At 45.6% G+C, this 24,995-nt stretch overlaps 2 protein-coding genes across 2 annotated transcripts in view; both read left to right on the forward strand.

Moving 5' to 3' along the window:
- The first annotated feature begins 3,223 nt into the window (after positions 1-3,223).
- Positions 3,224-23,725, forward strand: LOC121838544 (Golgi-associated plant pathogenesis-related protein 1-like). The gene is made up of 5 exons (XM_042294859.1): positions 3,224-3,290; positions 6,090-6,136; positions 10,440-10,538; positions 17,906-18,044; positions 23,487-23,725. The coding sequence occupies exons 1-5, from the start codon at positions 3,224-3,226 to the stop codon at positions 23,723-23,725; spliced, it is 591 nt and encodes a 196-aa protein (XP_042150793.1).
- Positions 23,726-24,586: 861 nt separating this feature from the next.
- LOC8041395 (protein PRY1) overlaps positions 24,587-24,995 on the forward strand; it is a 78,092-nt gene continuing 77,683 nt past the window's right edge. Inside the window, exon 1 of the mRNA XM_040221292.3 lies at positions 24,587-24,665. Within this exon, the coding sequence (XP_040077226.3) occupies positions 24,587-24,665 (79 nt within the window). The remainder of the gene's footprint in view (positions 24,666-24,995) is intronic.

Consider the following 24,995-nt stretch of genomic DNA (forward strand, 5'->3'; position numbering starts at 1 on the left):
TATCCATGTCTTGCACGTACGTCCCATCAGGGGGTTCTGACCCCCCCCCCCCCCCCCCGAAATTTTTTTCTGCGTACGGTCGGTGTACTTGCAGCCAGCCAATTTTAATCTCCACCTCTGCGCACGCGCAGTGGCGCCGGTCGGCTACCGGGTACCAAACCGGGACCGGTTCTCCGGCTTGCTATAACTCTCCATTATATGCCACAGATGCATATGATTCATAGGCGCAAATAATACAATAGACATTTTCAAAATGGCCGCCGTTGTCCCCGAAACACCCCCCCCCCCCCCCCCCCCGAAATTTTTTTGTGGGTACGGCCCTGCCCTCTACCACGCTTTCAGCTTAGGGAGAGAGAGCAAAGAAGAGAAAGACCAAAACGGGAGTGTACGAACAAAAGGCTTATCTTGTGGGGCCACAATGAGGGGATTTGTCACTTGTACCGAAGGTTGACAGTGTAGTGAATGCTATGTGTGGCCTTGGGCTCCTGGCAGGTGCCATGTCCTGCTTTATCACCAGCTTCTAGACTGTAGTGACGTGACCCTAACCGGAGACACGATTGGCCTAAAACACGCGTAGCGTCTACCCTGCTGTGAATATCATGTGAACATACAGCTCTATGAAGTCCAGCTTTTGAACTTCCAAAGAAGCTGTCCAGCTCGAAAGTGACCCAAAACATGCGAGTTTGAAGATACTATGTTTTTTGCTGTGTAACCCACATTATAATTTTAAATAAACTAATAAACGCGACTATTGTTTTGTGCACGATGTCCACAAATAAATTGAAAATTATGTGTACACTGTTAGATTCGCTTTTTTTAAATTTCACATTTCTTTACGAAAGAGTTACGTAAAAAGGACACCACGGACAGCATATCTTCCGACTTTCAACACAGGATGAATCGCCGACGCTCGCAAAAGAACGGATGCGATGCTGCGCGAACGGTTTTTGAAAGATGCTGCGTATTGTACTCCGGGCGCAACGGCTTCGCGGCCGTTCGAATGGAAAAGGATTTGAGACGACGAAGTAGCGTCTTGCATTTTCAGTAAGCTAACGGTTCGTGTTTACCCGCTTAATTTAGCGGGGAAACATGAACAAAATTAGTTTCACTGCTAGATTTAGTGGGAAAATTGACGTCACGTCACATACGTACCAATTTAATTTCTCGCTAAATTTAGTGTGGCGGTCACACCGATCTTGACGCCGACACCGCTTAACTTGGAAACGGGTGCCTACAAGCTGCGATCTAAAATCCATTATCTGATTAACTCGCTTTCCGATCGCACTTCGTCATATTGCCACACGTCAAACATACAACCAAATTTTATTTTTCTTTCAATCTTCAAAATACGCAATTGATTAATTGGTCCAAATACCTGGAATAACTTCACTTTAAGAATGTTAACAATAGTTAACCAATTGCATGAGTCTCACGCAATATAGATCAATCAACTAGTGTCTTAGCATATGACTTATTGCTTGCTCGACCGAAACGAGCCCATATATGATTATCAGGGGCTATATTTGCCCGCGTATATGGCGATATATGGCCATATTTACGCACTTATATGACCATATCTGGCAGTATTTGCCAACTTATATGGCAAAATATGGTCGTATTTGCTCCCATATATGACGGCATATGGCCTATATGACTGCTTATATTATCATATATGGCCGTATATAAAATATATCAGGGCCATATCTGACATTCTAGTACGAGTTGTGTGTTACGAGCGCTTTTTTTTTCTTTTTTTGCTTTAACTCCCGATAAACTGAGGAAAACATAAGGTGAGATTGATGAAAAGGCTTTTAATAAGCGCGGAATGTACTTCAATTAGGTGCTCCTACTTCTCCACATATTCAATGTACAAATGTACACTTTCAGGCAGTTATGACGTAGGACAAGCTTTTGGATGCTCTCCACAAATGTAGATGGCCGCCCGCGCTCTCAGTCATGACATCCGGCGACAAGGCCATCACATCACTCGCCACTGACGTCATATGTATGGAGGAAACTGCATAAAGTTTTGGAAAAGACGAACAGACGTTCTTGATGAGGGCTCAGGGAAGAACTATGTGGCGACTGACGATCGTGTTGTTTTTTTACCCAAAATTTGTTTTATCAGAAATAAAAAAAAAAGACAGTCCTTGCACTTGTAACTTCCCTCTGTATTTTCCTCGTGGCTGTGGTATGGTAATTAAAATAAATAAATAATAGTGCACCTGTTCTGCTTACTTTCTTTCTAATTTTGCATTCATTGTGTTGTGCTCCATTCGGAACTTTCGCTTATTTAGGTTATCTTTCCACACGTGCGCGCGATATTAAACCTTGTTGTTCGTTAGAAAAAGGAGGCGTACATGTCCTTCAGCTTCCAAAACTAACGCAAACACATTGGTTTGCGCGTTTCTTTTTTTTTTTATCACGTAAGCTAACAACAGCACTCGTTTCACCAAAGCTTGGCAAAAAGTAAACGTTTCGACCACCTCGAACCAATCAGAGCGACGGATGCAAATCACGTGACAGGCCTTATCAAAGGTACACGGGCGACAGCGTCACCTAAGCGCTTCGAGAAGATTGAAGGCGAAAGTCTCCTCTTACCCGGGCCAACTTTTGCGTGTCCCAGACTTCGTTTTTTCCCCCTTCGGAGATTAGCCTCTCACTAACAGCACTCAAGAAAGCGGCTTTCCTCTTAGTCCCGCCCGTGGCTTAAACAGTACTTCGCGCAACTATGCGGGACAAGCAACTCCTGCGAAGCCGCCCACTCTTTGCACTTCGCAGAGAGAACGCTGGAGAGAAGGCAAGAAGGATCTCGCCTCCTCTATAGCGTTCACCCTGCTAAGGTGGAGAGGGGGGGAGGGCTTCGCGGGAGGGGCTTGTCCCAGCCTCTCTGTCATCCACAATTGCGAGATGGACTAAGCCACGTGTTTGCCTACTATGCTCTCATTGGCTCACCTGGACCGCAGCCTTGGCCGTGTGCCAAGTTACGGCAAGAGGCGTCCTAGTTCCACATTTGATATCTACCTACGCTCTGGCGATGAGTCGTGCACACGCTGCGATGCCACTGCTACACGTGATGCAAACTTTTTTCAACTGACACGGAACCTTCTGATTGCTCCCCGGTGTCGACTTCCATTCCGGGAAGCCACGGTAAGGGTATAAATAGCTCACCTGTTTTTGAGCCGTGATGTACTGCAACGGCCTGCTCCGAAGAACCATCACCATGAACAGGTTCCTGCTGAATGCTGCTCTTTCGACGCTCTACCTTGCGGCTGCTGTTATGAGACCCCGTACGTGCTGCTCAAACGTTCGAATCCGAAAAATTGAAGATAAAAATATAGCCTACCTTGGTCCGTTTTACGTTAGGGAGATTTAGTAGAGCGTTGCGATAACGTCACCCTGCATACCCCGGCGGCGACGCCTTTTGCAAACGCGTTGACGTTTTTCGTTATCGAGTATCATTATCAGAGGGAGGTATACCGTAACGATCTGCTAAAACTCTCTATCTAGTCCGACCACGCAGCTGGCGCTATACGAACCGAAATGATCAATTAAGCGGCGCTGAAAGTACACCGTCACGGCGCCCGTCGCTTTTGTGCGTTTGCCACCATGGCCTAAAACAATCACGCACAAGAAATGCAGCGCAATCCAGCTTTTTTTTTTCTGCGCTTGATCGGTTTAGTTCGCGATACGAAACGCTCAAGAGATAATAGGGAGTTTTAGCAGATCGTTTTCAAAGGCCCGCTACCGCTACGGGCGCGCGCTTCGGAGCAAGCATCGAAGTGGCAGCGCGAGCTCCCGCTACGAACAGCGTGGCCCGAAAACACGATCTACTAAAACTCTTCAATGAGCGCCATGCCGTTGCACTCTTGGGGCTCCTTGATTGCCTCCATCGGATCAAGGCGACGTCTGCTTGGTCGGACTGAAAGTGGAAGAGAGTATACACAGCCGTAAAGGTGCTTTTAGCCTTTTCTTTTATAATTTACCCAAGGTAGCAGTGGAGGGTTTAAGCTAATGATCGGTTGCGTCTTTTATTTTTCTTTCTAACTGTTGAATAAACTAAGGTGTGTCCGGTAGCGCTTAAAGGGATGCTGAACCAAATTTTTCACTCTATATAATAAGTGGCGCAATCTGTTTCCATGAGCCAGCAGTCGCCGGTGTGCGCGAGCACAGGCAACGAAATTGACGTCATCGTATCCCCCATTCAAGCTTATTAAGCTTGAATGGGGGATATGTTGACGTCAAATTCGGTGGGTGTGCTCGCGCATACTGGCGGCCGCTGGCTAATGGAAAGAGAGCGCGCCCCTTATTATGGACAGTGAAATGTTTGGTTCAGCGTTCCTTTAAAAACTATTGTTACAACTTACGAGGAAAACTCGAACGAAAAGAATATATATATATATATATATATATATATATAGCTTAAAGTAAAAGTACGCTAAGCCGAATGTAACAGTTATTAGAGAGTTTTAGGTGGGCGGGCGGATGGATGTTGATGGCTGTATTCTTTATAAGGGGCGGTAGCTTGCGCCATCTAGCCTAGAAACCAAATGTTTGATTCATTTCCTCGCTCTTCTATACCATTTCACACGTAGCATGTGCAGAACTTGACCGCATGCGCAATCTGACACCCCCAGGCTGCTCCCGGGAACCCAAGTGTTGTTGCCCTCCGCCCCCCCCCCCCCCCCCCCCCCCTCCATTCTATAACGCTGCATTAAACCTTATACGCGAGCACGTTTTTCGCAACCGTGATATTGGGTTTAGCCTTTAGGCTTCCGTGTGTTCGGTATATACCGATATACATCGAACATTAACCCACAAGGACTTTGTTTTCTTAATCGGTGAAAACCAAAAAGCCTAAATTTCAACTGTCATATAAGGAGAAAAAAAAAAAACGCCAGCTTTACGGGAAGTATTTGTTTACCCTATTTTGTTTTTTCCTTTCACCGGAACACACCTGCACTGACCTGTCCTTGTAGTTGTTTATCTTTGTCGAAACTACATTCCTTGCCCTGTTCCCTTCTCTTATCTTTAGCAGCTTTACTAGAGAAAATATTACAATTTATAACTCATAAATTATAATATTTTCTCCAGTAAATATATAGTCGCTTTACGACACAAGCTCGATAAATGCCGACTTCTCTCTGGCATTGAAATTAGACATCGTGAAATACCGATTCAAATAAAAAAAAAATAAACACCCATTGATAATCCCCCCGCCCCCATTTGACGAAAAATAGATACCGAAAACACGGAACCCTATTGTGATGCGCTCTAGCATACAGTGCCATCCAATCAATGTATATTATCGTGGACAATATATAATCTTAAACAATCCTTCATGCTTTTCTTTTTTTTTTTTTTCCGTACGTGCAGTTTTTGGGAGAAGTGTAGTGCAAGCAGTGTTGTATACACGTTCCCCCAAAACCAGAACAAATGCTCGTTCCTCCTCCATCTTAGAACGAGTTTCCGTTACAAGTCCCAGTCGTTCAAAAGGAACGCGTGTCGGTTTCATTTTCTTTTTTTTTTTTTAATAAAAACGTGTCGTTCCGTTAACATTACGTTCGCTTATTTTAACTGAATATTGCGCCGGATCATTATCAAGTAAAATAAGGTGAGCGAGCGAAAATATCCACATCGAACTTTACGTTTAGTTCCCCCACGATTATATTACGGTCCTTTGTTTTCTTAAAATCTCTCGCTCACTTCTCCATCTCCTGAAGTCGTAAGTTGAAATAGGCAATAATAAGAAGTGCGTAAATGTCAGCTAAATTTCTGTAAACCTGCGGATATATAGACAAAAAAAAAACGCCGTTTCTCCTGCCATTTATTCGATAACGTAAAAAGTTACCGTTCCAGCGATGCAAAAGGGAACGGAGGCGCCCCTCCGTTACAGCTGAAAAAGAACGCGTTGCAGAAACGTCGTTCCTTGGAACGGCGTTTCGCGCACAGCACTGGATCCGAAGAAAAAAATGGGTTGCGAATTTCATGTTCTATTGTTCGGACTATTTGATCAGCTGAAAGATAATAGGTCTCGTACGTATCGGGTGAATAAGTGCTTTAATAACCTTCTCATTTTTGCTTTGCAGCCCAGATCGCAGAGCTATACCAAAGTCGCGAGGAACCTAAGGTCGGGGTAAGATTTCCTCATTTCAAGCATTTCAAATGTCACATTATCTGCGATAGCTGTATCGGCGGCCACGGGGGAGGCATATTTTTTTACGGTCATCCGTGGAAGGTAGAAACATTGCCTGTAATACTCCTTTTCACTCAATGTCCGACTACAAACCTCACTGCGATCGGATGCAGACAATCGAACAACGCGAAAAGTGTCCCGTCATGGTCCTCGTGGTCTTTGAGCGTTTACCATCCCCGCGGCTCAACCAATCACGCGTGGGAAGAAAAACAATTCCCAGGTTCGCAGCGAATTAACCGCATGTTTGATTCATTTAGTCCAGAGGTCTCCAAACACCGGTCCAATGGCCAAATCCGGCCCGCTGATGTCTTCTGACTGGCCATAGCCTCGTCTATATACTCACAAAACCTTGCAGCTCGACGACGGAGCCGTAGAGTGCCCGGTCGCAGAATTGGAGCGCGAGGATTTGGCAGCAGAGAGCATCCAAGAGCCATTTCTCGGGGAACCTGGACGTCTGTGCACAGAGTTGGCAGCGGGGAGGACCCGACACACACTTGTTCGCTCGAGAGAGGCGTGTTTCGGCGTCTCACCTCAGAGGGGAGCCAGCCACGTGGTTCTCCTCTCATCCGTTGTCTGCCAATCCACCTTTTCCGTTTCGACGGCCGCTTCTCGTGGTGATCTGCCAAGCTTTCTCAAGATATAGGAGGCTATGGACTGGCCCGTCGATTGCCGTGGTTTTTTCAACAAAACCCAGCCAAGCCGCCTGTTTCTAGGGTTCAGGCCCGCTGCTACCGGGGCTAAAATAAGCGCGCGTAAGGAGACAGTGCAGCAACGCCCACCAACAACGCAAACCGAGACACCAGAAAGAAGGAGAGAAAAGTGCCCATCGTAACGCGGGTGCTCTCGCCACATTAATAGTTTGATATTTTCATCGTCACCATCCTTAGTCCCGTCTTATATCAGACCAGGTATGTGAAAATTCTTTGCGGTCTTAGTATATATATACGGAGCTCGGTGTCCTATGTCGCAACTATCGGGTTCAGTTCGATTTCCTTTGTAAAGGATCAAGCTCCGGAACTCATCTTTACCAGTGAAATTTTCATTTCTGGTGATATTCAGTTTTAAACGTTAAACTTTTTCCAATTCTAAGGATTCTGCTGGAGCTATAGCAAAGATGCATCGAAACCGGTGCTGCCATTTCGAAGTTGCCACTCGAAAGCAGCGAAAAGAGCAGTAGTATCCTCTCTCATCAAACATTTTTGGGGCAAGTCTTGTTTTCACTATGTTCATGAAAGTGTTACTTTTTCAAATGTCACGACTAGTTGCTTCAGGTTATAGCTCTTTTCTCCTGGTGAGTGTGTTGAGGAATGTTCTGTTTAATTTCGGTTCCGTTACGGTTCCCCGCAAGAAACCTGAGAAGTGGGTGTGCTTGCCTTTTTTCCACCTCTTTCTTCACAACCTCAAGGCTTTGGCAGAAAGCCAGGGTGTACACGTTATTTTGAAAGATGATTTTAAGTTAAGTAAGCTCACTGCTTTTTCGGGTGACAAGCATGGTTTCCAAACAAATCGTAGAGATCCGGTAATTAATTGTGAGATGGCAGTAGTGTATGAAATTCCTTTGGCATGTGGGTTCTCATATGTAGGTCAAACTGGCCGTTACCTTAACGACCGGCTTTTAGAACACAAAAGAGCGGTTAACTCCTCTTCGGTAAGCTCTGAAATTGTAAAACATCTTAGCAAGTGCAATAATTGTTACTCTGAATGGCCTGAGACGACTGTTAGCAAAGAAAAAGATCCATTTAAGAGGGTTATTAAGGAGAGACTAAGGATTACCAGCGCCGGAAATTGTATTAGTAGGCCCTCTTTGACTTTGGATGAGGAGACACAGAAGTTCTTGTCTTTCTGGTCTATTTTTTTTTGTCTAGCTAGTGGGATGATTTCTAATAATTATTTTTAATTTTGTTTATCACTAAATTGTACCAATCAGTTGTTCGGGAGCTAATGATTAGTTTAGAACAATGAGACACCGCCGTTCTTGTGGGTCTAGTGTTGATGCATTCACTGATCGTTCAAGGCTGCAGTCGTGCACGCGTTTTTGTCCCAGTGTGTGGATTTCTTCTAATTTTCTTCTTTCTGTTCTTTCTTTATTTTGTGTATAACGAGATTTTACCAAACCGTTGTTTGAATGCTAATGGTTTGTCTTGGACGATGAGTTGCCACCGTTTTTGTTGGTCTAGTGGTTATGTATTCACCGGACGCTTAAGACTGCAGCAGGTGTTTTTTTGCTTGATACCTTCAAATGTGGCGCCTGCTGATGGAAAGGGGATGTGAAGAGTTAAAGGAAGACTCTGTCTAATTAAATCCTTGTTCCGCTGGTTTTGAGACGGTGCTGTTCTGTCCTTTTAGCTCCTTGTCTCTGGGTTTTTCTACTATAATTTGTCACCAGCTCGCCTGCGTCTTTACTCTAATTTATTTAATAGTTAGCGTCAGTTCTACCATTAGATCTTCTGCCTTGCGTGAGTATGGCAAAGTTTATTGGGATTTGTTTTATGTTTGGTGAGTTTCATGGGCTCCAATTATTGTGGAATATAATAATTAGCTTAATTCTGAATTTCAAAATAAATTGTATGTTAGTTTTTTTTAAATTGTTACACAAGCTTTTACATTTGTATTTAGATGCCTATTTATGACAAAGGACAAACACAAATTGGTCGCGCACCAGTCACCTATCTGTGTTGGGAGATTTCTGTTTGTCCTTTGTCTCTCTTGTTCCCCTTCTCCAGGAATTATTTTCGTCATTCTTGTCCAGCTCGCTTGCATCTTTGTATTTAACTGCATTATAATCATAACCTTAAATTGCAAGCTTCACCCATGTTGGTGTAATACCCAATTCACACGGCAGCGTAAAGGCACTTTTAGCTTAGGTCCATTAGCTGAAGGTACCTGTAGTAAGCGGCGTTCTTGATGACACAATAAATAATTGAAGCACTTTAAGTTGATGTCCATTGCATTCCTGCTTAAGCGCGAGAGGAGCTCGTGATAAACAATTAATCTTCGAAATCGGTTTGACGCGCAGTTTTTGATTATTGCGCGCGAAATATCACATTTAAATCCTAAATGTTATTTGTGTTTGCTTTTGCGGCACTTTATTTTTTTTTCTCTAAGTCTAAGCTAAATGAGCCTTTCTTGAAAAAGTCTGACCCGTCTGGCCACATTGGTTCTAAATAATCTGCGTTTACGAGTTTCCATTGCGAGATGGGCGACCTTTTTTTTAGCAGCTCCATTTTTCCGCAAAGTTCTCGCTCATGTAGCTAAATATTCCCGGCGGAAACGAGCCCCGTCGGAGTCTAAAGCCCGGTTCAGACAGTTGCGTTTGACTGCGTTTGACTGCGTTGAGGCACCGAGAAACCAGGACATCCCTGCTGCTTATATCGCGTGCCAAGATGACTCTTTGAATTGGAATCCACGCTTCATACGAAGCACAGATGTGCCGGTGACTCGCTTTCGGTACTCGACGCAACGCAGTCAAATGCACTCAAACGCAAGTGTCTGAACCGGCCTTCACGGTTACCCCAGTCACACCATCGAAAGGGATGGACAACGACGTGGATAAAAGGTCCTGGGTGCGAGAGTAGGACGGCTCGTCTACTATCGTCTACAACCTCGAAAAAGAGCTCGCGGTGGTCCATCGCGTTCGGGCTCGTAGCAGACATTGTTTTCCACGTGCCGCCACTGCTACCTGCTAGCTGGGGTATGCGTTCCTCGTTAATGTATTATTCCATCACATTTGTGTTGAGAATCATTTCATAATTTGCTTCTTATACGTTCAATGTGTTATAAGGCATTAAACAAGACATATTTATATATCTATGCTTTTATTTTGAGTTTGTGGGTCCGAGGCTACTCGGACCCACAAACTCATCATTACTTCACGTCATAGTTTAACGTGAAGAAATGATGCCACGTGAAGTAATGATGTCACGTGACACTTTGACATCGTAGCGTCGACACGCCACGCTCACGAAAATTCCCGAGGCTAGCGCTATATACAGCGCAATCCACTTATAACGATACCCATATTGCGATGTACCGCTTATCACCATTAGTTTGCAGAGTTTGTAGACTGGAAATGATTAGCTTCTAGTCCCGATTGAAGGATAATCGGTTATAACGATTGATATTTCGGGTTTTCTCGTTATTGTTGTAAGTGGATTGCACTATGCTATCAAATTGAAAATTGCAAGGTTCGATTGAGCTAACATTATGTTTTTCGGGCTACTCTCCGCAACTCAAAACCCCGCAGGCCTCCCAGGACCCCTCGGTCTACAGCGACGAGTGCCGCCAGCGCCATGATTACTACAGGAAGAAGCACGGAGTGCCTGGACTGAAGAACAATGAAACGGTATTTTATTGTTTTGTCTTTTATTTAGGAAGTCTTCATGTCGTACACCAACTATGACCATTGGCAAAATCGGAACGTCAGGGAAGTTGTTTAGTTGTCGTGGCCCAGTAGCGAGCTTCCTACTTTCCATAATGCTCGGCGTCACGTGGGCCTCGAGCGTGCACAAGCAGTCGAAGCACGACGGAAGGCGACAAGCCTGTGCTGCAAGCATGTGTATCTGAAAAAGACGCCCCGAGTGATTCTCATCCCGCTGGTAACTCGAAATTTTTAAAGCAATACAGTGGAATATGGTGAGGCTTACCGAAGCCACGCTTACGCGTGCTTACAAAATAAAAATAGGTTTTCACTTGTACAATATTTTTTATACATAAATTTTACAGTGCTTGATGATAAATGAATGATTTAAGTCGTCGCTGATTCAGCGTTTCAAAACCAAGTGCAGGATTGACCCTAAAATACGGTGTAGGATGAGATAAACAAGTTGCATGATAAATAAACTAAACGTGGATGAATGTAGGCGGCTCTGCCGTTATAATAAGAAGGTATTCCTGCTACTAATCATAAAAATGCGCAAAAATACTTTAACGCTTTCTAGAAGAAAACGATAAAGAAGTTTTTTATCCTTTCCACTTGTGTGAAGAAGGAATAGCAGCGGAGCTAGCTTCTGTTCTCGACGGTGGCTTTTTAGGCGAGCGATCTGCTCTTCTTTCGCAAGAGAATCTGAAGCGTTCGACGCAGTGGAACTTTAGGCGATAGCGGCGTTGCGGCGGTTGCGGAACCATTCGCGCTGCTGCGCACATCGCCGCTCGTTCCGTTCCCGCTCTTCTTCCTCCACAGAAAGGTTGCCGCCACCTATGAGCGACGGCAGCAACCAGTTGTCTGCTTGCCGAGGCTGAAGGGTTGCCGCGATCTATGAGCGACGGCGGTTAGCAGACAACTGGAAAACTCAACTCAACTCAACTGAACCAGGGAAGAACAGAAGGGCGTCTGAATGGCACCGCCAACCGAAGATTCGCTGTAATTTCTGAAACACGTCATGAGATTGTGCAACCTGACGGGAAAGGCCGCGAAGCACGCTACCGCAGCTTCACGCGCTGCGCGACTGAGTTCGTTTTTGCCTGCTCCGATCGATTAACAACCCCAAATAACCCAGTTTTCAGAACAAACAAAAGAAACGTTTAGTTATATAACATAGTCGGCAAAGCACCTAGTTACGTTGTTCGTCCTCCCGGTGGTGTGGGAGGCAGGTTCCGCTCCGATGTTCTGGAGCGACGTGGCACGAACGTCCCTGAGTAACGCGTCGACGCACCGCTTGTAGAGAGCTATTTGCATTTATTTACGCTAGTTACGAGTCCCAACTTGGGAGACCATCCCGCCTCGTCTAGAGGCTTGACCCCCGTCCTCAATCTTCCTCAATCGAATCCACTCCAAAGATACTCCGGCACTCCTTTTCTAGGCCCGTAGGGGCCTCCTTTCCCCTCAGGGACCGACCAATCTCTTCAAATTTTATCACACCCACGTGATACACTGTTGCCCAGTGGTCGGCGAGCTGTCAGTTTGGCGCTCCAACCGCCAAAACCAAATTCTTTGTAGAGCCGTTCTCTGCATTTTTCGCAGTCTGGCTGGCACCAACTGCTAAATTATTACACCGGACAAAAAGCGAGAATTTGACCCTAAGCAACGAAACCCTCTATATACAGGCATACTGGGTAAACAGCCACAAGCAGCTGCAAGAACGGGCTGTCCCAGGGATCTGTCCGAGCGGACTTCCGAACCCCGAATCGTTTCTTAACTGCCGCGGGGGAACCACTCCCGCATTGTGGCCGCTCTCCACTCCGCTAATTCTCCCTCCAAGACGCCGACACCAAAATCGAAAGATAAAATAAAAAACAATGCCCACACAACCCTGGAAAGGTAAACTTGTCTAACAAAAGAAAACAGCTTAATAATTAAGCATGATTTCTATATACTTAACTCACCTGGCTCAGAATCTTATGGTGGTGGGCTCAAATTCAAGCCGGGAGACTGGTCTTTTTATTTGGTTCCCAGTAAACGTACTGCTTTTCGGTGTCGGCTTTTTGTTACACCCAAACCTTGGGCAGCTCCATGAAAATAGGCCTATCAATCGTATTCTGCGTTAAAATACAATGATAGTAGGTGTCGTACTATTCGACACAGCCGGTATACACTCCACTCCACTGCGCGTACACACTTGGGCACAGATATACAAGGAAAAAGTTAAAACGCAACGGCGAATGCCTCCGCGGTAAAACGTGATTTTTTTGTATTTTTATACATGCACAATGTCACAGCCAGGTTTGAGAGCTAAGTCAAAGATACATCAAACTATGCTCAAAAGCTGTATCTAAAATATTTAATTCGTGAATTACTTTATTACCTTCAGAGCCCGTTTCTGTGCACACAGTTTCCTTGGGGCATATGGTCCCAGCAATTTATCAAGGGTGAAATGTCTTTTATCGCCAACTACATTTATATTATGAATACTTCACGGTGGTAAAGACCCCGAGGTAGTGTGCACGATGAGTGTTAATGCCCCTGCTTTTTTCAGCTGAACTCTCCTAATTTTTACATAATAATCAAGATATGTAATCACAGATAAAAAGGATGCAGTCACTTGTACACTCTAAGAAAAAATGACTACCCTGGGTAATCAAATGGCGCTTTGGAGGCTTTGACTACCCCAAAAGGCGAGTTACTAGCCTTTGGGCAAAGTGACGAGCCCAAACCGCTGTGGAATGACCGCCTTTCTGCAGGTGACGACGGAGTGTGGTCACTTTCGAATCTGATATTCACGTGCAGGCAGTCGTAAATGATATTAGTAACTTGGATAACTACTGGAAGACTATAAATGATATGCTTCCTTAGCTTTCGTGATCTTTTAAGATACGCCAAGATCACATATGTTGTGCAATTCGCGTAAATTGGTGGAATAAACATTTTGTTAGCGCGAGCAGCAACACTGGTCTCGACAGCCGTGGACCGTGGTGGGGTGTAGCTCTTTCAACAAAACAACAACAAACGGCGTGGGTGTTTGCCGAATTGAGGTGAGGAAAATCGCTGACATCTTCGACGGCGACGATGTTCAATATGTTCCTAACTTAGGAGAAAAAATCAATAAAAAAAACGGTTAAAACGTGTACCACTCAAAGCTTTACCAAGAAAACGTATCAGAATTGGCACAGAAATTGTGCCATCAATTACAACAAACTGTATCGAAAATGATACGCAGAAATTTGAAGCAATGTTACTAAGCGGACGGGACTCAAAAACAACAGCGAACGGAATAATGTGGTTGCGCAACACTCTCTGAGCAAAAAAAAAAAAAAAAGTGCCGAATATAGGACGGCTTACTGTTTTTCGAGTAAAATGAAGCCGACGGTATGCCTTCGAGCGAGCTGCTGCATGCGGCCATCTTGCTCTAGCTGCCAGCGACAGCTTGGCGGGGCCTTGCTGAACTACCCAAATCGGAAAACTCTGTCAGCGTATCAAAACCGATACTGCGGGCTTTGGTCTTAGCCATAGAGTTATTACAATAATAACCCTATGCTCTCAGCTTCACGCAATTTATTGTCACTTTTTGAGTTATCAAACTCCACGTAGCAAATATGATACGCTGGGCTTTGTGGGGTATTTAACATTACAAGACTAAGAATTATGTTACCTTTAGCCGATTACTGACTAGGAATGCAGATATTATTGCAACATTTGCTGCTATTACACGCGCGCAATGAGCATGGGGCAACATGGCAGTAGTAAGCTTATCACTGCGTGAATCTGAAACCGAAACTGATCGGAAGCATGCCATGTGGTGTTACTTTAGCTCATTACTTTAATATCATGTTGCCTTTCAAAGCGTTAGATTAAGAGAGGTGTCTAGCCGGCCAATCTAAATACTCAGAATAACTGCATACTAATAATACTTACAGATACTCTTTGTATTCATCAACTAAACAGCGGCAGTCACTTGCCTAATCCTTGTGAGAACCGGGTAGGGCATGTATACAAATCGGGTCGGTAGTGTAGTCAGAGTAGAGAGTCGCGGAGGTGTTGTGTTGCAGTTGCTTGTGCCTTGTTGTACTGTTGATATGTATGTGCCCGTAACAGTGTTCGGTATCGTGGTTGGTGTGTGTTGGCGCATGGGTTGTCATAGGTGCAGTAAGTACGTAGCTCAGGAGCTTCAGGAGAGTTAGTGAATGAACTTTTTTTTTAGTGCATTTAGCAGTTACTACTACACCTCCTAGGTGGCGCAAGCTGCTGCCTGATTCAACAAGCGAAGTATTGTGCAGTCCTGTAGCTATTGATTGCAAACAGCTGGCATACGGTCCAGCCGTCCAGGCTCTGCGGTTCACTGGGCTCCATACGTGCCTCTCAGATTGAAAACAATCGTAATAATTGTGTCACTCGGCCACCTAAATTATTGTTCTGTGTCGAAGAGCTGCGAAGTGCAGGCAGCAATGGATAACCACGTCAGTTGAGGTAGGCACAAACAAGAGATAGGAAAAAAAAAAAAAGAGAGAAAGAAAGATAGCGGGGCGTTGGTGCGAGCTAAACGCCTCCCGTCGTTGTCGACGAAGGTCCCCAGCGATTCATCGCCGCAAACGACAAGCATACGTTGTCTTCAATAAAGTCAGCGTGCCCATTACTCGCGTTACGATTTCTTTTTTGAGCGTTTTCCGCCCTGCAAAAAAAATACAATCAATCTAGCGAGATGCCCTCGGGTGCAATCGCGGCGATTCCGGCAAACACGCTGCCGTCCTCCCCGCTAATTGGTAGGGTACCGGTGTCTAAGGACGGATGTTTAGAGTGTCTGATGGCGCTTGGAAGACGTCGAATAGGCGTATGCGCCCTATTCTCTAACTCAACCGAAAAGCCGTGCTGTTCGCTAGGCCTTACCGGGGAATCCGAACCTCGCTAACCGTCCGCCATGTTGCTTTTGGAGGTAGTCAAATTTGACTACTTGCTTTTTGACTACGTGGGAAGTCGTCATTTTTACCCTAGGGGTCGTTATATTTGGGACAACGTTTTACCACCCCAAAGGTAGTCACAAATGACTACCCTTTTTTTTAGAGTGTATAAATGACGTGAGGCATACAAAACTTAGGTATTTTTGGTAAGTATGCTTGTTTATAAGCAAAAAAGTAGAAACATGATGGTGATGATTATGGTAAAGTTAATGATAACATGCATTTGATATAATTTATTTTGCACGTTGCGTTTCCCTTGGTAAAAAGTAAGGCACTGAACGTATACAAATCGTGTAGTCTTACGAAGTACCTCTCAAAGGATAGCACTAAAATGTATATTTTCGGTTAATTAAAAGTGTTTTCCCTCTCAATTTTACATCCCATTGAGACGGCAGCGTAAAGGTACCATAGCTAAATATACACATAAGAATGGCGTTCGGTGTCATACTGTGAACAAATGAAGGATAGATGTATAGATGGGTGGAACGGTACCATTTTTGTCGGGCGGTAGCTTGCGCCTTTGCCTCGAAACATTTACACTTCTCTCAGAGGTGATGTTAATTGCATCTCTGCTAAACCGCGAGACCCGGCGGACGGCACCATATTAGCGGCGAGATGTTTTGGTGGCGCCCTCCTATGGTTCCCCCTTGTGACGTCATTAACTTGCAAACAACAAGTTCGATGGTGTTTGTTATTAGCATGGAGGAAGCTTTAAATCATAGAGTTCTTAAACCAACACTGTCAACTCCGTCAAAATTAAAGTTCTTTCATTCCTCTTATTTCTGTCGATGATAAATCCCCTTTCCGACGTCATAGTCAGCGTTCGGCCAATCGTGGAAGGCCGACCACAGCGACGCTTTCGGTCTCGCACGAGGCTAATAGGGAGTATTCACTGGCGGCCATATCTGTGTGCGCGAATTCTGAGCGCTTGCTGATGGCGAGCTTCCGCAGTTCTTTGGCAACGTGCATTGCGCACCAACGAGAGTGGCGGTCATAGCAGCCTATTGATGTGAGCTCTTTCTGAGCATGCGCTCTAAACAGCACCCACAAATATGGCGTCCAGTGAATACCAACGTTATTAGATTACCTCAGTTATGAAACTACCGCGGAGGGGGTACCCCCCCTCACTCACTTAAATCCGCCAAGCGTCGTTCGAAGCGCTATCTTTATCTTCGTTTCATAACTATGCGTTCCGAAGAGCCCAGTTGAAGCGCCAAATGGCGATCACATGCGCCGCCATTTACCCTGCAGCAGTCACTCGAGGAACCGCACCTAACATCTATTTTGGCTTCAATCGGCAATTTCGGAGCCGAAACAGATACAGTGGAAAGGGTTACAGGGATGCCACCCCCGTCTCCCCAGCGGACGCGCCGCGCATTCACTCCGAAGTTAAAATGAGCCTAGGTCGGGACGCGCTACCTTAAATTATTGCTGAGGCATGGTTGTATGAAGAATATATTATTGTGTCGCAAAACCTAGCAAACTAAAGATTTTAGAAAACATCACGCGCCCCCCATTTCGTATAAACTCCAAAAAAATTACTACAAAAAGAGTTTTTTTTTTCGTTGGTTTTTACGTTTCCAGTAACGTTGAAACGTACGTCTCCTGATTCAGTTACCAAAGCAACCGTCTGGCGGCGCGTCGAGCGACGCTTGGCGAGTCGTGGTGAGTGAGGGGGGGTACTGTTCGTGCATGCGGCGTCTATGAGCAGTTCCGTAACTGAGCTAATCTAATAACGTTTGTGAATGCTTCCTATAGTCGCGAAAATGTATTTGGCAGGAGAGCCGGTCGAATCGTCCACTATCTAGAGAATTAGCTTGCATGTGTTCCTCACGTTCGCAGCAGACATTGTTCTCGTGTCCGCGTCGCCGCTGCTACATGTTGGCGTGAGTACACTTTTCGCGTTACCGTATTAAATCACGTTCATGTTCAGAATTATTTTAGAATTCGCTACTTAGCAATATTTAATTTCTTGTAACGCATTAAGCAGCACATGCTTTATGGGTTGCGTAGCTGCGAAAGGAGATTGACTAGCTCCTTTTGACATAGGCTCTCCCTCAGTGAAACGGACTTTTATGTGCCGTGTGATTACAATGCCCAGCTTTCTGTAGTACGTGAACCTGGGCTAAAGGTGCCTTCATGCTGCTGTGTGCATGGGGTTTAAAATACGCGCAAGCGCCTTACTTGCCAGGCAAGCTCGACGCGTAAACTGCACCGTTGAAATTAAAAAAAAAAAGAAAACACTAAACATTAATAAACAGATAATTTAGATATTGAAAGTGCACTAGAATATAATCTAAGCGTGTTTCTTGCCTTTACAGTTTCGGTGTGTTGATCTTTGCCATCAGTGGTTTCTGTTTTGTTTCTCCTCGAACGATCCAGCTTCGCCTCTTGGCGCAAGACTGGGCAGATCATCTCGCCGCACAACCAAAGGGATCACCTCTTGAACACCGTCCAGATAACAAATACGGCGAAAACATCTACACTGCATCGTCCAGCAGCCCCAGCTTCATGGTCAATGGTATGCACACGGATGTCTCTTTGGGTTGGGCTTTTAGAGATGCATGGTGTGTGTGTGTGTGTTTTTTCCAGGCTTTACAGATTTGACAGATTTGTTTAAAAATACAAACTGGGAAGGCTACACTTATGCGATTTGTGAAGGTGCGTTATACGGCCAGGGGATCATAATATAAAGGGCTACTCGTCATGATCCTTAAAATAACTTAAACTTGTTTATTATATCTTAAATTAATGCAATGGAAACCACTTGGTTTACATTAGAAACTTGTTGAGCGTCATCGAAAGCCACGAAATAAGTACATTCCATAAATTTGTTGGGCGCATGGTGGGTGCGCTAAAGTGACGGCATACATCCTGCAACGGGTCCAATGCTGGCGCTGCAACAACGCGAGTGATGAGAGACAAACAAACCGCCATGGCGCGTGTTTGCACCACCTGCCTTGCGCTCGTTGCGTGAATCGTAACTTAATCCCTTCCCACACGCCCCAAGTCTTGAAACATGCACTTAATCAGAGGTTGTCGACGACGCTCAGCAAGTTTCTGATTGCAACCGCATCTTTATTTTTTAATAAGTTAATTGATAAAGTTTAGTTAATTAACCTAATTATCCTGACGATTAGGCCTCTAGTTTATGTATCATTGACCGCATAACTCATTTGCACAGAGCGTGTTAGTGTGGCCTCCGCGGCAATTTTTAAATACAAATCACCTTTAAAACACCTTGTATGTAGACAAACACCTTGTGTAGAAACAAGTCAGATATTGCTCCCACCAGGTGTCGGCACGGCGCGAGCGCCATGTTCACAGCAGCGTCAGCGCAGCGGGGTGACGCGAGAGCGCCAAGAAAATAAGTAAAAAAGGGACACTAGAAATACAGAACTGATTCCTTCTGAATAACGACTACTCCGCCAGATGTCAGACAGAGGGGGAAAAGGTATAGCGAATCAATTCCCTAAAACATACTACTCACCTAACGTTTCAAATAGTCGCTTTAGCTGGCGCATTCCTATTGATACCACTAGCCCCTGAATCCGGGTGAAGCCTTCAAGGTGACTGCATACATCGGCTTCGTAACATATCGTGCTACGATTCACCAGATAGGTGTGTGAAGCTGGTGGAAGCATCGCGTCAAAATTTTAAAGAACGAGCATACATGAGTATAAAAAAAAGCAAAATAACATTACCTAGTTTTCTCTGCCTCCGGCGTCTGTCTGCTCACCGCGCACACTCTGACTGGCGCCACAACCGACAGATGGCGGCAGCGGCACTTCGGGCACTCCAACAGCCGCTGCAGCTCAAAAGCCGATGTACGAACTCAGCTCTGTACGTCACGGCGCGTTGGTGACGCGTCGGGCGTACATCCGGTCCGGGGCTGTGGGCCGAAGTAACCATGTGGAACGTGCATTCTTGTGTTGTTTTGGAAGGAACCAGACAAAAACCTGCCTTCTCGTCAGAACGCCGCGATTGGGGTTGTATCAAAAGAGTCGGGAAACGTTTGGTGGTCAGTTTTCACGTGTTTTCTGTCTGCTCGCTTTGTCCGGGAACGTGGATAGGGGCCGTAAAGGAGGAAAACCAGTCGTCGTCGCACAACGATCGCTTGTGCGGGATGCACTTTGGGTTAAATTCACGATAGTTGTGGTCGTCAGATTTTTTTCTGTTGTTCCCAAATGAACGCGGGAAAACCGCCAAGTTGTTCCGACCACCTGCGACTACGTTCAGTGCGTCTTCAGGTTCAAACGGCCGCCTGAACGTTCGAACTGTCGTCGACTCTTTCAAACATTTCTGCTTGTTGTCGTCTGCTCATTCAAAGTTCAAACGACTGCGGCCGTAGACTAAACGTTGACCAGGTGATTACGATAAGAAGCAAGTGAAGGCCTCAACGGACTTTTAAGTTTGAGGGTTGGTTGGGGGAAGTAGGCTCAGTGTAAACAGTACACACAAAGAAATTTTGATAATTGTTACTTGTGGTCATCACCAAGTTGTGATGCTTGATCCGCTTAGTTTGATTCTGCTTGCGATCTTCAGTATCAACGTCCACCATGTCAGCTACGATTCATGCTTTTGCAGCCCGAGCGACGTCATGACTGAAAATATCGAGCAGAATCTTATCATGCGAATCAGGTTTTAGCGTTCATTCTGCGGCGTTTACGCGCAATGAATCGTCGCATGTCACACTAATCACGCACACTTTTGCGGTGAAACGAGCCTCGCTAATTTCGCCGAGGCCGCTAATGTAATCGGACATTGTCAGGGAGACGTAAGATCACCAATTCCAACGTGACAGAGAGCACAGGGACTCACACGCCGCCGACAACACGCATTCCAATGGTTTGTTTATGGGCGACGGCGATCCTCTTGCCCACACTCATTGCGCATGCGCGGCGCCGGGTGCACATGGTGGCGCTTGAGACGAGGACAAAGAGACTAATCAACACAGAGCGCTGTAATACCCCAATTATATTATAGTGTTCTTACCTGTTACTAAGCCAACGATCGTTGATGTGTCAGAACTGTCATTGAGCTCAACTAAGTTGTCTGGTGTTACTCGGTACATAGGCCTAACAACCCCAGTTGTGATGCGCGTCTCGGAACTTAATTGAAAGCCGAAACGAAACTAAAACTGATGTCACATTCACATTACCTTTCTTTTTTTTTTTAAGATATCAATGCAAATGAATATATGCACACTTTTAATTTTTTATAAACGCTATAAACAACATAAAAGAAACTTCTTTTTTTCATTTTCAGAGTAAAGAAACGACTATCAGAACGCTTTACACAAATTAAAGCAGAACATACACAACGAAATATTTATTCGCCACAACATCATAATGGCCACCCTCACTGAGCTTTGGCTTTCGCGACGTGCCATGAACGTTCTAGTGGCAGCTCTGGCCTGGAGTCAAACCTCTTCCAACAATATTTACCACCACGATACTTTCTAGATACGTCCCCCAATCATTCGCAAGAGTAAGTGCTTCGCCGGTGCTGGCCATGGGCGGCGATGTGGCAGACGCCGCCATCTTTAGATCTATTGGGGCGAACCCCCATCAGTTATACTCCGTTTCACCCTAAGTTGTACCCTCCTCTATACTCACAAATCCTGGCAGTTCGACGACGAAGCCATAGAATGCCCGTTGGCAGATTGGGAGCGCGAGGATCTATAGTACCAGAGAACATTTCTCGGGGAGCCTGGTATTCAGCGTACAGCTTTTGCAGCGGCGAGGACCCGAAACATGGTTGTCAAACCCGACGAGAAATGAAGCGGTAGCGCGAGGAATGCGAGGAGCACGAGCGGACATTCCATCGCTTGGGAGAAATGTGTTTCAGCGTTTCGCCGCAGCGGGGCGCCCGTCACGTGGCTCTCCTCTAATTCGTTTTCAGCCGCTCTACCGTTTCAATTTCGGTGGCCGCTTATTGTTGCGATCTGCCAGGCTTTGTGGGTATAGAGGAGTCTATGGTTGTACGCCAGTAAAGGCTAGAATCGCAAGCTGATAGCGTTGGCAGCTGCGCTAAATGCATGAGAGCTTATGCCGCCAAGATCTTCCCCAGACCAAGAGCTCGCGCTTGTAGCCTTTCCTGCGGTACATCATAAGGTGAAATAGAATATAACTGAGGTAGGCAAGCTCAGTTGAACTTAGTGATCATCCACCGGTCAGGTAACTCCTGAGCGGAAAGTGTCGAGTCGCTGAGCTGAGGACGCTAGCTTAGCGTTTGATAGACCGCACAACAGAGTTACAGTGCATGCTCAGAACGCGTTTCGCAGCCCAGCACGACAAAGATGGCTGCACGCACTAGGCGATTTTTGAAGAGGTCTTTTTGAAAGGCTTCCCAACCGGTTGTTCCGCACCGTAAAAATTTTGTTCTAGACATGTTTCTTGTTCATTCTTATGGTCTATTTCGCGCTTTCCAATATGTTGAAAACAAAAAAAAAAAACAAGTATGAATGTAAAACAAAGTCTTAATTTTAATATTAGACGTTATGGCTTTTGTTGTCGTCCACATGACTGTCTTTATGTTCGTAACTTAACAGTACACACTCGGCCAGCATAAAGTGCCTAGATAAGAGCTTCCTACCAGTAGCGACATTTTTTAAAGTGCCGACTGCATGACGGTTCAGGTTTTAGGAAGCGAATGACGGCGCACACAGCAGAGGTTTGACTGAGTTTCGCGATGTTGTTCCTGTAAAATGTGCTTTGTGATTTGCATTGGATGTCGTTACCTGTAAAAAAAAAGTATCAAGGAACTAAAGGGTGGTCGCAACCTGAAGTAACCGTCATGACATTCTGCCGTCATTCACCTGCACCCGCCACTCTAAAAAAAGTGGGGTGTAGACGTTACGCCCCTTGTCACATATACGACACCCCGAAACTTCAGTTGGATGTACAGCACACTGAAGTAATACCGACGCTACCAAATTTCACAAGCGGCTTGATAGCCGAGTTGTACAAGTCATTAAAATAATTAATTCAAGTGTGACGGACTGCAAAAAAAGTTATCGTGGTTTTTTAGGCTCAACTGCAAAACCTGTGCGTTTTTTTTCCTGTAGACTTTGATACGTACTTTAGCTGTTTAATATGTTATATCGCACCGTCATCAACCCTCCCGCAAAAGTTGGGGCTGTCTATTCGACGTCAGCGCGCTGTACGTCCAACTGAAGTTTTGGGGTGTCGTATATGTGACAAGGGGTGTAACGCCTACACCCCCTTTTTTTTAGAGTGCGCGGGCTTGATAGGCAGCGTAACAACTAGAGATGTGGGCGAATACCGGTTGAAATCGTATAGCGCACTGTCATCCCTAGCTTTTACACCGTTAAACAAACCGGCTAGCGTCAATTTACCTTCCACTGCGAAAATTGAGAATGACGCAGTGCCACTCGATTTGAAGCGGTATTCGCACACTCGAAATAACAACCTAGCAAAGGCTCATCATGTCCACGCTTCTCGCATCGCGGTCGGTTTTTCGGCCTTTTTGTCGGCCGATGCGGTATCTGATTGGCCGAGGGGCGATAAGACGACTCTAAGGCCACGTTTAATGCAAGACGTCTCTGATGCGGCCACAGCTCGCAGCGTTTGTCGCGTTCAAGGCCGTTGAAACTTCCTTCCGACTCTTTTGTTTGTTGTTGCCTTTAAATACGTAGCATTTATATCGTCAGCCTCGGGCATTTTGGGTCGTCGCAGTGTTACATGACATGTCATCATGTGATGCATTGACGTCACCTGGCGCCTTGACGTCACGTGACGTCACAGTATTAGGTTACACTGTGACGGCTTATTGTAATCGCAGAACCCTACAAACGTGGCCCTGATTTGCCTCCTCACTGTACCTATAACAAAGAGGAATTCGATTGGAGGCCCTAGAGATGCTAGGCGTGTAGAACGCCTTTTGAAAATGCCAGACAGCCAATTTTCTTCTCCGTTTTTCTTTTTTTTTTTTCGCGCAGCCCAAACTCCCGTTGATTTCTGGTACAACGAGATCAAGGACTACGACTACGCCAATCCAGGCTTCTCGTATAAAACGGGACACTTCACCCAGGTCGTCTGGAAATCCACCACAAACGTGGGATGCGCCATAAGCAAAGCGGCTTCCCGAAGCGCATACTTCGTTGTCTGCAACTACAACCCCCCGGGAAACTATCTGGGGCAATTTAAGCAGAACGTGCTCCCAGTGGCTTCCGGCTGAGCGAGACATCGGGAAGCTGGACCAGGGTACACCGTCTCGAGATCGAACCGTGTCGCCTTACCGTGCGGCTGAAATTGTAGGCGTCCACATGTCATCGTCTGCTTCGGGCGCATGTGGAGAAGTGTGCACCTCGACGACGAAAGCCTGTTTCCGGCTGATCTGCACCCTCCCTATTGGATGCTTGCTGTGTTGTTTTGTTTTGTTTTTTGTCTCTGCTAAAGGTTGTATTGTTTAGTCTCACACGCGTGTAAATTCAGTAAAGTGAGGAGTATCAATTTAGATGCTCGCATACTTTCAGAACTGTTGTTCGTAGAGTCACGGGTCCAACGAGGTTCTATTAAGACTTCTGGGGTGGAGGTGGCGCCCGTCGCTGACGCAGAGAACACCGACCGTCGCCATCTGACTCAAGGTAGAAAACGGATCGACGCGGTCTCTGGCGTACTACGACTGACGTGATCTTTGCCTTGAATTGCTATTAAGTGCGGCGTGTCATTGAACGCAAGTCTTTGTGAAACAATTGCAGCAGATCCCGAAGGTGATGGTGGGTCCTTGCGTCGCTTTCGGTTGCGTAAATCGCGTAAAAAACGCAGAAATTGCTTTTCATGTGTAAGTATGCAGAAAGCACGTTGCAACGAATCTCGCTCACTCGCTCGCGATCGCTTACTGCTGCATGTGAGCGTGCTCATGGCAAAATGTCCATTTGAACGGTAAAATAGAGCATCAAACTTGTTTGCGCGACGCAGGTTTCCCAAAGACAAGTATCGACGTGCCGCGTGGCAGCGAGCTGTTCGGAGGGGGCGAGGGGGGGGGATGGTTGCTCGCCTGAGAATACTGACGCTCTCGGCTCAGTTTACTTCGAAGATGGCTGCTTCGATACAAGCGGTCAAACGAGAAGGCTTTGACCGCGTAGCATTCCAACTGTGTTTCCTGCAATTCCAGCGTATACGGAAAGCAGTGAGTATCGTAGCAACTATGAACGCTTATTTTGTATTTTAGTTAGCTTCTTCTAAAACTCTACATACTTCTTAAGCTCGGCGGACATTCGAGGAGCGAACAACCGTCAAGTCTGAAGAGTAATTAACAAACATTTGTTAATTAAACTGTTAATTATAAAAATGAACTTATCAATATAATTAGAAATTTACTGAGCGTCATTTAAAACCACTAATTCAGTAATTTTCAGAAAGCCTCTGACTGCGTAAGGAGCACAGCGGTGGGCTAAAGTTTACACTCATGCAGCAGGAGCGCGGCTACCGCCACCATATGGCGC

This window comes from Ixodes scapularis, unplaced genomic scaffold (assembly GCF_016920785.2).
Source record: "Ixodes scapularis isolate PalLabHiFi unplaced genomic scaffold, ASM1692078v2 PGA_scaffold6__148_contigs__length_123643588, whole genome shotgun sequence".
Taxonomy (NCBI): Eukaryota; Metazoa; Arthropoda; class Arachnida; order Ixodida; family Ixodidae; genus Ixodes; species Ixodes scapularis.

What these genes read in the sequence shown, in the direction of transcription:
- LOC121838544 (XM_042294859.1), top strand. Translation starts at nt 3,224, where the DNA reads ATGAACAGGTTCCTGCTGAATGCTGCTCTTTCGACGCTCTACCTTGCG. An exon ending in GCGAGGAACCTAAGGTCGGG is followed by an intron (nt 6,137 to 10,439) that starts GTAAGATTTCCT and finishes AAAACCCCGCAG; the next exon opens with GCCTCCCAGGACCCCTCGGT. An exon ending in CCCCAGCTTCATGGTCAATG is followed by an intron (nt 18,045 to 23,486) that starts GTATGCACACGG and finishes TTTTTCGCGCAG; the next exon opens with CCCAAACTCCCGTTGATTTC.